Source organism: Anser brachyrhynchus (assembly GCF_964034855.1).
Source record: "Anser brachyrhynchus genome assembly, chromosome: 5".
Classification (NCBI taxonomy): domain Eukaryota; kingdom Metazoa; phylum Chordata; class Aves; order Anseriformes; family Anatidae; genus Anser; species Anser brachyrhynchus.
This window is the reverse complement of record NC_137699.1, coordinates 11537437-11550807: the sequence shown is the minus strand read 5'-3', so window position 1 is coordinate 11550807 and position 13371 is coordinate 11537437. Positions and strand designations below refer to the sequence as shown.

General features: G+C 40.6%; 1 protein-coding gene across 19 annotated transcripts in view; it reads left to right on the top strand.

The window, feature by feature from the left end:
- The window catches only part of NAV2 (neuron navigator 2), a 431840-nt gene that overhangs the window by 278510 nt on the left and 139959 nt on the right, over positions 1-13371 (top strand). For 15 of the 19 annotated variants that reach the window (XM_080592405.1, XM_080592410.1, XM_080592398.1 and 12 more), the window contains 2 exons: positions 3410-3482; positions 11363-11636. In XM_080592405.1, coding sequence (XP_080448531.1) covers positions 3410-3482; positions 11363-11636 — 347 coding nt within the window. Of the gene's footprint in view, positions 1-3409; positions 3483-4135; positions 4292-4823; positions 4984-5579; positions 5631-5660; positions 6989-11362; positions 11637-13371 lie in introns of those variants that run through there. The other 4 variants (XM_080592394.1, XM_080592395.1, XM_080592396.1 and 1 more) reach the window with 4 other exon arrangements.

The window sequence follows — 13371 nt, the reverse complement described above, 5'->3', positions numbered from 1 at the left end:
CTCTTCTCTTTAAACAAGCAAAATGATTTCCAATGCATTGCACTAATTGTTAGGATAAGGTGATAAACCAAGTTTAGGGCTCTTCACTCAGGCCACTGGCAACAAAACACTATTCACACCATAAGCTACTTAGCAAGACTTCAGTAGCTTTCTTACCTTCAGTTTTTACAATAAGGAAAATTGGTGATTGCTTCCCTCTCTCTTGCATCCCAACAGCACTGTTTCCATACTTTCAGCTCTGGGATGCAGAAGACTGCTCCCTGTTAAAGCATTTGGCACTTTGGCCTCTTAGGAGACTCCACAGAGCCAAGTGGAGTGTGAGTCCTCCACTGGAACTGGATGGCAGTCACAAATCATTTTTGTGTGGGACAGGACACCAGCCAGTCATTGTGTGGGAAGTACTTTGAATTCCCACCAGCACTAAATTTTAATAATTTCAGCTATAGGCCTGCTTTCTGCATTTCATTTTCGTCTTGAATTTCCCCACATTTCTCTGTTTTCCTTATTGAGCTCTATTTTTTTCCTTCAAAATCAATTAATTACATGCCTGTCATTCTGTTGTATAATGCTGTTGGTACCACAGATGATATTGCACAAATGTTAATGGAATCAGTGCTGTGTTTTTGTCTTTCAGTTCTGTTGTTTCAGTGAATTCCTTATACATGTGATGCTATATATCCACGTAAGATCCTTATCTTAGCGGTTTATTTTCTTGTGTAAGAGGCCTGCTTTTGCAAGCCTATTATTACACTTTATTTCATCATGCTGGTTTCTAAGTACTGAAATAGGATATTTTCCGGTTTCCATAAGATTTTTTCTTAGGAGTTACTGACTGTAATGCATTCTCATTTTTGATAGCCCACTTCCTGTAATCTTCTTTTCTGCATTTTCTACTGCTCTTGTTTTTTCCCCTTGTTCTTGCCCCGTATCAGTGGAGCACCACAAAGGCTCGATCTCTCTCAGCGCTCAGCCAGGCATCGCAGTCGGTGCAGCAGGGTACCCTGCTTACCCCATGACAAGGCAGCGTGGCCCAGCTCTCTTCTCCCGTGTTACAAACACGCAGCTCAAGTCGTCGTGCTCTGTGCGGGAGTCAGCCGTCAGCCTGGGAGCGGGAGCCGTATCACTTCATTAGGTGACTAAAAATGCTTGGTGAAAACTGTGGCTTCGTCCCAGGGAAGAGGTTGCAATGATTTTACAGGGCGCTCCTTGAATCTGAGCCAGGTCTGCAATGAGCATGAGGTCAGAAAGTCAGCTGGGACCACTATATAGCACCAGAAATAGGGGCATGGATGGGGAGCTAGCTAGCTACTCAGAAGTTTGTCTTGATCCTGTGGTCACTTGGACCTAATGGAGAATTAGAGCAACGGTGAAGGACCTGGGAGGAGAAGCAAAGCAGTTTAGGGCTCTATGGACTGCAAGAGCTCCTTGGAGTTTCTACAGCTGCAGATCTGGAGTTGAGATGAGATAGCGCTTATCTTTTACTCATTAACCAAAATAACCCTCCCGACTAGGAGAGGAGAAGCCTACCCTGAGTTATGGAAGGCTGGACTTGTTCTTGGAGTGGTAAAGACCAAAGTCTTGATAAGTACGGGTGGTGGAACTGGGTAAGAAGATGGATGCTTTTGCATGGTGTTTATTCTAGAAAAGGTGAACTTTGGCTTTCCAGTCCCAGGTCACCTCAATAAAAGAGCTGTGTTGAAAACCTGAAAGGGTCGTTGAACACTGAGGAAGGAAACTAAAGCAGATTGACTGCCGTAGCATGTTGAACTGTGGATAAATGGACCTTTGGACCCTACATCCTGCTATAAGCTTTCAGACCTGAGCATTGCAGGCAACTTGGCGAATCTATTTCCAAAGTATATCTAAAACTTCTACCAACCTCATCCTATCACAGTGTTTTAACTGTTGAAATCCCAGTTAGGTAATGCCAATAACTTTTTTTTTTTCCCTGATAACAGAGAATGTTTTTGGTGTTATATTTATAGACAATAAATGAAACTGCCTTGACAGAAATCCATACTGGGGGTTTTCTGACAGCTTTCCTTGTAGGTTTTTTGTTTTTTTATATGTATATAACTTTGAGGAGGACAGGAAATACAGGTCAGGAGCTGTAAGTGCAGCCTCTCAAGTGCCTTAAGCCCTCATTTTTATATTTGTTCAAGGGCAGGCAAGAGCTGGTCTAGAAGGTGGATCTTTCACGTTCTTCTTTGGCTGTGTCCAAACTTCACAGAAGAAAGGTAGTTACGTGATAGCAATTGTGGCGGCTGGAGTCTGTTTTCCTTACCTATGAAGTAGAAGAAGTGCTTGAGATGTTATGGGACCTAATTAATGTTTGCAAGATGTTCAAACATGCAGACACTACGTGATCACTTCCTAATTGCCCCAACACAAGCAGAAATTGCTTAGTGGTATTATCTGAAAGTCTTCTGTGTAACCATACATGTAATACGTGATATTTCCTAAAATATTGTGGACGAGTTTTTTTGTCTGTTTTTTTTGTCTTTGTTTTGTTTCTGTTTGAATTTTGTTTGGAGGTTTTAGAGGTCTCTAAGATTTGGCTTGTGCATGGAAATACTTTGTAGGAATCCGAATATGACAGCAGACGTTTGGTGGGAGCTTGGTGGGAACGCAGGCACGAAGCTACAGCTAGATCTCTACTGTAACACTGATTTATGAGGGGGAAATGCCAAACTCTCCCAACCTTTCTGGAGTTCACTTCGTTGAGTAGGATTCAAATCTTGTCTGTATGTGGCACTTGTAGTCACTGGCGTTCAGAACTGTTGTGTATATCCTGTCTGGTCAATTTATCCAATGCTATTTAGTACAGTTAGTTGTACCATCTCTCTGAAGGGCAGGATTTACCCCACAGTGAGAGACCGGGGTTGTCTGTCATTTCTGACATGCAGAGAATGCCGTGAGTAAACATATTTTGGATTCCAGCTGGGGTTTCCAGTTACAGTTTTTATATTTGACTGCTTTTGTGGCTGGAAACTTTTGCCAGCTGTCAACTTAAGAGCAAGTGGCAATCTGCCTTCTCAAGCAAATGTGGCCTCCATGTTTATTTTCAGTTTCACGTTTGTTATACTCATTGTAGGTTAAAAATCCTGGCATAACATCCTTGACCCTTCAGTAAGATATGTAGTCATCATCTTTCATGGTGCGAGTATTAAATAACTTGCTTCACGCAAGTACGAATAGCAGAGAGTCCAGACCCACATAGTAATCAATTTTGGACTGTAGTAACTCAGGAGGCTTCATTTTGTTATGGTTTCCGCATAATGAGCAAAGGGACTTTTTATGTGATACAAAGACTGAGTGCAATAAAGTGTGGCGGGAGATTAAAGTAAACAATTATTACAATGCATATTCTTTTGTGTCTCCTTTTTTTTTTGTTGTTGTTCTTGAATAGATTGAAAACATAGATGCATGCCTGAGTTTCTTGGCTGCTAAGGGAATTAACATACAGGGGCTGTCAGCAGAAGGTGAGTCAATTGGTTGTTTAAGATTTCATTTTAAACAGCGAACTTGAATTGCTGCTTGTGATTGTAACCCGCACGTGCTGTGTAATGGAAAATTAAAGTAATATGAATAATATAAGCTGTTGATGGTCTTTACTCCTTTTTTTTCCCATTCTCAGCATGAAAGGTAGGTAAAATATGTATCTAATCTCTACACGGCTGACTTGTAAAAATAATGAATCTAATTCAGTAACATCTTGGTTTATGTCTGTTAAAAAAGAGATTTTTCATCTAAGTCATATAATTGATACATGGGTTAGAGTGTAGATTTTATGGATATTTAATAACTGTTGGGGGCTGCTTGTCTGTTGAGAGAAAAGGTATTTAGTTCCTCATTCTTCAGTTATTCTGTTGTCTGAAAAAGGATTCTGCTTTTTTAGGTTTAGACTTCTAAAAGTGTGATTCCAAGTGTAAAAAAAAAAAAAAAAGTATCGACCTTGAGTTAATCACTTAGCTTATAAAGAGCACCAGAATTTCTTAAAGGCTGACTCAGTGTAGGATACTCCTCTTCACCAGTGCGTGATGTATGTCGGGATGTATGGTGCCTGGTGCTCAGAAGCTGTTTAACTGCTGTCTTATTAAAAGATCAAACAGATTTCCCTAATTCTCATCACCAGCTTTCACCTCTGCTTTCATTTAAATATGCTGGAAAAGCATTTTGGTTCAGAAGCTGTTAAGACAAACTTTGAATGTATTATGTGACAGCTTCTTCAGCATTTCACAGAACAAATAATTGGATGCGTGGCATCAGGTGAGACCTGAAGTTAGATCTGGTGAGTAAGTCTCTTTGCAAGCTTAGTTTTGAGAGGATTACATTGTCAAATCGTGAATGTACTTATACTTGTGTGTGAACAATTTAATTGCCTGTATGTGTAAAGCCATGTTTTCTTCCTCCGAGGGAATTCTGTCACTCAAACAAAGGAGGCAGGAAAGGATGTGTAGGTGTGGTGGGCTGACCCCAGCCCACAGCGAGCAGCTGCTCGCTCACTCCCCCATGCTCCCAGCAGGACCAGACAGAGAATAGGAAGGGCTAAAGTGAAAAAACGTGTGGGTCAAGATAAAGATAGTGAAATAAGTGGAGGAAAGAGGAAGAAAAAACCAAAAGTGATGCAAAGGCAGTCACTCACTGAGACCTCCCACAAGGAGACAGATGCCCTGCCACCTTCTGAGCAATGGCCATGTCCCCAGTACCTGGCCCCTCTGTTTTAATGCCGAGCATGACGTTATGTCGCAAGGAATATCCCTTTGGTCACCTGGGGCCAGCTGTCCACGTTGTGTCCCTTCCTGACTTCTTGTCCCCCCCAGCATACTTGACGCTATAAAAAGAGCGAGCCTTGTCACTGTGCGAGTACTGCTCAGCAACAGCAAAAACACTGGTTCAGCCACAAAGCCAAAGCACAGCACCGTGTGAGCTGCTCTGAAGAAAATGAGCTCCACCCCAGCCAGACTCAGTACCACAGGCGAGGTAACGCATCGTGTTAGAACAGTTGGCATAAATGGAAAAATAGGTAAAATGTAATTTCTGTGTCCAAAACCACGTCTTTGATTTTTATAGATAATCTAAGATCTTCTGTCTGTAAACCTTGCCTATATCCTTATACAATCACAAATAGAACGCACCTTTGCTCCTTTAAAAATGAAAGAAAAAAGGAGGGATGAATGACAGTCGTTCAGGTCATGTAAACCCACAGAGTTTTTGAAGAGACCACCGAGTCTTCTCTGTGGGAAGAGAAAATGTTCCCTCACTTGGCCTTGGCTATTGTCAATGCCCCCCAGTGTCTGTGAGCTCTCGTGGACATGGGGTTAAGGATTTGAGACCTAGTGAGCACAGCGTGGAGGGGGAGCGGTGACAACCCGTGCTGCTGCAGCTGTCTCAGGCCCTCAAGGAAACACTGGCTGACCGCAGTTAAACCTTAAGCCCTGGCACCGAGGTGGGACTGCGCAGGACCTCACTCCATGCCACCCTCAGGGGCTAGAACGGACACGGCTGGATCACAAAGATACTTGTTTTAATTTCTGTCTAAGTGGAGCAGAATGTGACTCCTTTTTTTTTTTTTTTAGTGATGCAGTGTTGCCACCCATACATGTATTGCGCATTTGCTGGATGCTGAGGTCAGGAATTCCCCCTTCCAGAGTAAAGTCTCTTTATTAGTAAATAACAGGTGCTTTTTTGCACCCCAAAATGTAAATAAATGGTAGTTAGTGGTGCTGGAATGTATTTTTAAGCAGTTGAAAAAATCATTTGCACTAATACTGAATTTAGAGTTAATATTGTTCTGTTTAGTTTAGTGCTATTTTATCTTGAGTATGTTTTCTTTCCATTCTTCTTTATTAATATGTGAGCTATATGCTTTGAGGTTATGATTCAAAGTCTCAGCTGAAACAAACTTTCCTGTATTGACCATGAATGTTGTTTATGAAACGTGTTCCGGATAACCACTGTGGATGAACTGTATGGTGAAACCACCATGTACCCAAGTCTTACATACGTACACCATCTTTCAGAAGTATTCCCAAAATATTTTTAAAAATAAAACTACAACAAAATTAAATATTTTATTTTAAAAAACATTATTGAAAAATTACAACTAAAACTTGCATTTTGGCAACTTGCAAAATAGTTTAAATAATCCTTGCTGTCCTCTAAAGGAAGCCCCCTACATCATCCTGGCGTATGAGATTCTCCAAGCCACTTTAATACGTGTATTTTGAATATAATTTCAGGAAGCTTGTGACGGTTTATAAGCACGGAAAACAAAGTAGTGGGTATTTAGTACATTTTTTTCTAACCTGATATTATGACAGCTAGTAGGAGAAGGGCTAGCTGGACGCTAGCCGTCCTTTTCTGTAGCTTATCCTTCAGCTGGGTTAGAATGCCCATAACAAATCTTTTCCTCCTTTTCAGCCCAAGTACCACCTGCCTTATATGCCTAGATAGCTCAGTTACAGTCAGGATTCTCATGTCAAGAAAAGAAGGTGTGAGCTAAAATTTCTAACAATAGAAAGTTTGTTTACTAAGAAATGATTAAACAGAAAATGCAGGTCTGAGTTCGTAATAAAAGCCAATTTTAACTTCGATGTGATATGTAAATATTGTAAAAATGTAAGATATTTCATATTATTTACCTGTCTTGCAGCAATGCGAAATCTAAGAAAAATAGCAGATTAATTGGTGAGAAAACCGTCAGCGTGCAAAATTGACAGTCCAGTGTTCACACTGGGGAGGGGAAGGCATGTTTCATGTTCATTGCTTTGCTGCCAAATCACAAGGCCAACTCAGTAGCACATAGGTTATCCCATATTTTCTGCTGATTTCATATCTTTTTTTTCTCTCATGCTGTTGCATTTTCTAGGAATTAACATATAAATCATATGGAAGCTAAGAAGAGACCAGTAATGCCTGCTGAATGAGAATATTTACTGGCTTTGCCACTAACAATAAAAAAAAAAAGTGACTGCTAAAGAGAGGGGTGAGAAGGAACATTTTTTTATAAAATGAAGCTAAAAGACTAGAATTCAACAAGAAATTTAAGTTTCTGTTCTGAGAGACCATCCTTAGTTGTGCTGTGGAAGGCAGGGAGAACCAAACAGGAGAACACAGAATCTCTTCAGAGTGTTGTAACCGAGCAAGCAAGCTAGTGTTTCTGCACAGGTTGCCAAGACCTGCTAGGTCAACTGCAAATAATTGTGTTTACTCCACTGGCAGAGCCTCATCTAGGAGGAAGTAAGAGATTGTGATTGCTTACAAATGGAAATAAACATTAAAGCCTCTCGTGAGTTGCTTGAGAATATGCATTTTTCAATAGTGCAGCTTTAGTGTGGAGGGAAGTTGATAATGTTTCCAAACTAGAATTTGGATAACTCCTAAATACTGAAATAATTTGGGACTTCATGTGTAATACCCTTCCAGTGTCAAAACAAAAAAAAAATCTTGCTTCAATGTGTGACACAGGCGTTTATGGATTTACGTATGTGACACAGTACTTGTATGGATTTAGGCAGTGAAGATACTTAAGGATCTGTGTTCTCTGAGGATGACCATAGTATGCTAGAGATAGGCCCCCTACTTCAGCAACATGGAGCCAGAGAGGTGTTCCCTTCTCAAAGATTTTAAACTCTTAACATCTCTATTTGTAGTTCCTGAAGAAAAGTATGGAGATGCAATTTCTCTTCTCTTCTTGCTGCTGCTTTTGTTGTCTGTCACTTTGAGCTGTCTGTCCATACCCACACTCTTACTCGTTTCTACAGCTGGGTTTTAGGCTCATGGAGCTGCAGCTGCCCAGCTAAGCTTGCCATCCTTCACACACTGTCAAGATTTTGAAAATTATGGAGAACATGAATGTGCAGTAGAAACTCAAACTGAATTCAGAGATAGCAGCTGCACCTCCTCTGGGTAACAGATTAGCTGGATAACGATCAGCTGAGCAAATCATGAAACCATAAAGCAATGAAAGGAAACATCTTACTAGACTTTGGAACCACTACTATGGAACTTAGACTTTTGCCTCTGAAATGAAGTCTGTGCTTCTGTAGGTAAATGGGTTTGTGTACACACTCTGCAGTCTTGCTGTAAATCCATTTTAGTTCTTTTCCAGTATCAAGGTGGAATTTTTGTTTCCGTAGCACAGATGCCCCACAAAGCTGTTTTGGACATACCTGAGAGAGTGTGTGTTCACTTACCAAGTTGCCAGATTGTGATTCTACCACACAGCCTGTGTGTTGTTAAGATTCCTTTGGTCTGACAAATTCTGTATTTTTTTGGCATTAAAAAAAATGCATAGATATAGTGGGGGTATAATAATACCTTTTTAAATTTTGCTGCCCTGTTTCTACAAAACACCCAATATTGTTTATACTCAGATCACACTCCTCAGCAGAGTCTACAAAGTTCATCCCAGCACTCTTCTGGTAGCTTTTATCCCTAAAGTCAGCTCAGAGCCAGTCAGCTTTGAGCTTGTGGTGGCTGAAGTTGAGTCTGTCTGTACTTCACAGATATATCCAGGATTAACTGTGAAGTACATGTACTTCTCAGAATTTTGTCTTAAATTCAGACCTACTTTTGGCTCTTTCCCTCCCCTGCCATCATTCATTATGGACAGAATTTCCTGCTTTTTAAATTTTTTTTCTTTTGTTTAGCAGACCATTGGGTCTCACCTGTTAGGGGAATGAAGAAGGGTTGATGGGGACTGCACGCAGAATTCCTCAGTGGTCAACCGTAAGAGGCTTGCGCAGAGTGACAGAAGCATGCATCTGCTATCCCTGGGCATGAAAATTATGTATATATGACAGCCCGGTTTTCTGGCAGGAGAGATGCAAGCTATGGAATATGCAGTGGTTCTTAATTTGTACTCCTCCTAGCCGATTTGGCTAACCATTCTGGTCCATGTAAACTAGCTGAACTACTGCCACATGCTTTCCGGAATCAGACGCAAAATAAACTCCTGACTAAATAACAACGATAGGCCGTTTTGGTTGTTCTTCCTTGGTTTGCTTTGATCTCTATTTTGTATATAATTAGTTTATGATTTGCGGAAATTTCATTTGCAAGTTTTCAAGGGATCAGATAAGGGCTTTTCTCTGCTAATCTATCCAACAGACCTTTCTTTTCTTTACCTTTTCCTTCTTTCACAAGGTATTTTTTCATTGATATTTTTTTCAATTTCCAGTAAGCCCAATGTATTTTTGCGCAGAAAGAGATGATTGGCAAGCTATAATTGTAGGTGAAAAAAGCAGCAGCAGAGCCATTACAACATGGGAATTCCCAAAGGGTTGGATTTGCATGGATTGACTTTAAAACCAAATTCCAGTCTCTTCTAAAATATCCCGAGCATCTGAAATACACGAAACCAGTTTGGGGCTCCAGATTTAAAGTGAGCGGGTGATGTGCTTGCCCTTATCTGGGTTGCTGCACTTATTTGAGCTGCCCGGTGGCCAGGACAGGAGGCAAGGCAGGAGGCAAGAGAGGCTGGGCAGACAGACAGGGCGCTGTGGGGTTGAAGTGCTCTTCCTGTGCGAAGGGCAGGGGCGAGCTGCCAGGTGAATTACCTCAGTCTGTCTTTAAGATAAGGGAAACAGAACTACCTCTAAAAGTCCCGCCTGAAATACTGCACTTAAAACCCAGAGGGAAAGAGGCTGCTTGTTCTGAAACTTACTAAATCGTTTTTTGTCACCTTAAGCACGTCAGAAGCAGGTTTCTCTTCTGGTTACGACAGAAGACGCATAGCCACAGAAGTTAAGTCGACGGATTTTAGGTGGGGTTATTGTTTTAATTGCCTCTCACTTCACATTGAAATCAGGGCCTTGTTTTCAATTGCGTGTCGCTTTGCTAAGTTTAAACATGTAGACTCACATTTCCTTTATCTCCTGGCTGTGATTTCTTTTATCTCCTGGCCTGTGTTTGTGCAGCTAAGCTTCCCAGTGCCTCTGGGGCTGTTTAGTTATGCTTTGGCCTGTGATTAAATGATACTTTCCTTACAATTCCCATGAGTAAATTGAGTTCTTTGCTAGAGATAAGGAAATCCTTTTTACTGTTCTTTTCTGTCTTTTGCATCTATTTTGCTTTATTGTCTGCTTCCATCCTGTGTCCTCCCTAGCCAAACACAGGCACATTAGACAAGGAAAGAGCCTCATGTAAAGGGTGATGGGGGAGACTGGGTTTGTGGCCTGACACTGCATGGGGGCAGGAGTAGACTGGGAAAAGGAGAAACGAGCAGGATTCACTGGGATCCCACTGTCCAGGAAGAGGCTAAAGTTGCCTGAGAGAACAAAGGAAGGCAGAGGATGACAACTCTGAGCGCTGGGATTGATAATCATTTAAACGAGAGAGCAGGGCCCTGGTGGGATAGAGCACTGCTGGAGGAGCCAGACTGCAGGGAAGGAAAAGGGGGAAGGAAATCGAGTCAGAGGAGAGGAGAGGAATGCCCTGGGTCTGGGTGATGACCAGGACTGCTTAGAGAAGGTCTCAGGGTGACTGAGGACATGAATATGGGCCCAAACAAAATTAAGGAAGAAAGTAAATTAGATCAGCTGCTAGGAAGAAAAGGTAGATTGAGGCTTAGCTAGGGAAGGAAACAAAAGTTGGATGCTTGTATAGGAAGGGGAGCAAACTCTTAATACGTGAGCTTGATATTTGCTGGGCAAAGGGCTTGTGGTTAAGAACAGAACCTTGCTACACAGCAAAGATGAACAACACACTGAGAAAAGTGACTGGGAGAGGGAATAATGGATATAGCAGAGCCCATGAATTTATTCATTCACTGTCAACCTATTTTTAAGTACGTCGGATATCCATTCTGTATTAGCTTGTGATAGTATCAAATTGCCAATTATCTGGTTTAATACAGCAGTCTTGCACAATAATCATGTTTTCTAGTGTATAACTTGCACCAGATCTTCTTAATGGAAATGATTAGTCTGATATTCCAGAAATGATACAATGCAGTGTGGTAACTGAGTAGTTTTTCCTCTTCATGCAAATTTGGAACTGTGAAATTATTTACAGCATGATGTTGTTAATGCATTTGTTGCTGTGTTTTTTGTTGTCTTTTGTTTGTTTTAGTTACTTCAGTTTAAAGGAACTGTTTAAAGGAATTCTCTTTTTAAGCACACTAACGTTAACGCAGAAAATAGCAGAAATGGAAGACGTCTATTGCAGTCACTGCAGGGGAAAACTTATTTATTTGTAGTTGGTGCTCACTGGTAATTAGCTGTAATATCAATGAGATTTGCAGAAAGTCTGTCATGTATTGAAGGAAACGAGTTCAGATGGTGTTAAGAAGACTGCACTGTCAAAAAGAAACAACAGCTGATGGCTGATTGAGTAACTCTTGAATATTGCCTTACAGAAATCAGGAATGGGAATCTAAAGGCCATCTTGGGCCTTTTCTTCAGTTTGTCTCGATACAAGCAACAGCAACAGCAGCCACAGAAACAGCAACCACAACACCATCCATCCCAGCAACCTCCCCCAGTGTCCCAGCAAACAGGGCCTCCATCTCAGTGTCAAGTCGGGCTACAGCAACAGCAGCAACAGGTGCCAGCTTCACACCAAACTCAGTGCCAACAGCCCCAGCAAGCTGCACAACATCAGTTAAAAGCACAACCAGAAATGCAGTCAAGGTGGGAAAATTTCCTTTTTTTTTTTCATTGTTTGTTTGTTTGTCTTCTTAAAGGTCTTCAAGAGTCAAAGAAACTGCTTTCTTTAGTTCTACTCTAGAATAAAGTCAGTGTTGGAAATCGAATGCTGGGTAGCAATTGACTTCACACCTTTGGAAATCAAAACACGTGCTTAAATATTTTGTCCATGCTAGAAGCACTCGGTTCAATGAGTGCAGAATACCTGCAAGACCACCGTATTTTATAAGGATATTTTTCTCAGCATTCCTTTTGCTTCCTTCTACTTGCAAAACATATATATCCTTGCTATTACAGAGCATATACTTCAGACATGTGAAGACCAACTGCAGTTCTGAGTTTACGAGAATATTAGTCCTCACTAAGAAATGGAAGGTTCTGATAGTTGTAGAAGAAATAGAGCTCATCACAACTGGTGATGGTCAAAATCAAATCTAAGTTTATTGGTCAACAAGAATAAGTTGCTGGCTTACATGAAAAAAATGTTCACTGTTAGTGTTTGTTGGCGCTCTTAGATCAGAGTATAGGTAACAGAGGGGGGTCTTTGTATCTTGAAAGTCTTTAATCCTACAGGTGTTCTTTGTGGGTTAGAATAAAAGCCATTGATGAAGGCAGTACCAGTGTGAATACATTTACAGCCTTCTGCTTATCTGACCATTCCCCTGTTAAGGGGATGAGCATTTTAGTGGGAATAAGTGGGCAGGATGAAAGGCTGAAGTCATATTTGCTACTCTCTTAGTGAAAGCTTATTTGTTTCAAAATATCACAGGTTAAGTTAAGGCTGATTGGTGTTAAGATAACACATATCGGGGTGAACACTAGTGTAAGTGCTGCTTTATGTGGTATATAGAGAGCTTGAGTGAGGCCTTCTAAGAGAGACACTACTCTGAGCTCGTTTTGGTTTGCTTATGTTTTTCTTAATGAACCATGCTTATCTTAGATGGAAATGGCGTTTTGGTGTAATTGAAATGTATAGTGTTGCTACAGCATGTATAAACTTGTGCAGGATATAATTACTGTAAACCAAGGATGTATTTGGACATATTTCTCTGATTTTGGTGTAAAAAAACGTAAGATGTATGGGATCATTGAATATTGCTTTAATATTTTCAGTCCATTGTGTGGATTGTGCTGGGTTTCAAGCAATTTAAAAATAACCAACTTTGAGGCGTTAAATGTCATAATGTGTATATATATACACACACACGTGCACTTAGTATATAGTAAGCTGAAATTGCTCAGATGCTACAGAATATCATATATAATAAGTTGAGGAGCTGAAGAGTAATACAATGTGAGTTTGCATGCAGAATTGCATCTTCATTACTTTATGAAAATTGATTTTGACCTAAAGTTGTAGTTAGGCAAGAAGGCTCTTTTTCTTGAAATTTATAAAAGCTCCTTACTCCCTTAAACTAGTTACTAAATTCAGTGGCATAAAAAAAAAAAACAAAAAATTTCTGTGCTCAATGATGTCTTCCACTTTTTCTTTCCTGTCATACAGTGCATCTCCCAGGGACTCATCTCAAAGCAAAATCATCCGATTCACTCTTGGTCAGAAAAAGTCTTCTAGGTTAGCATTTCTTCATCTTCTGCAAAGCATGAATAATCCTTTTGCAATATTTTTGGATGCATGCGTAGGGTTCATGCTGAATATATTTACCTCCTTGTTTGTAATCAGGCATCTTAAAAGCAGCTGAAACATGCAAGTATTGGACCA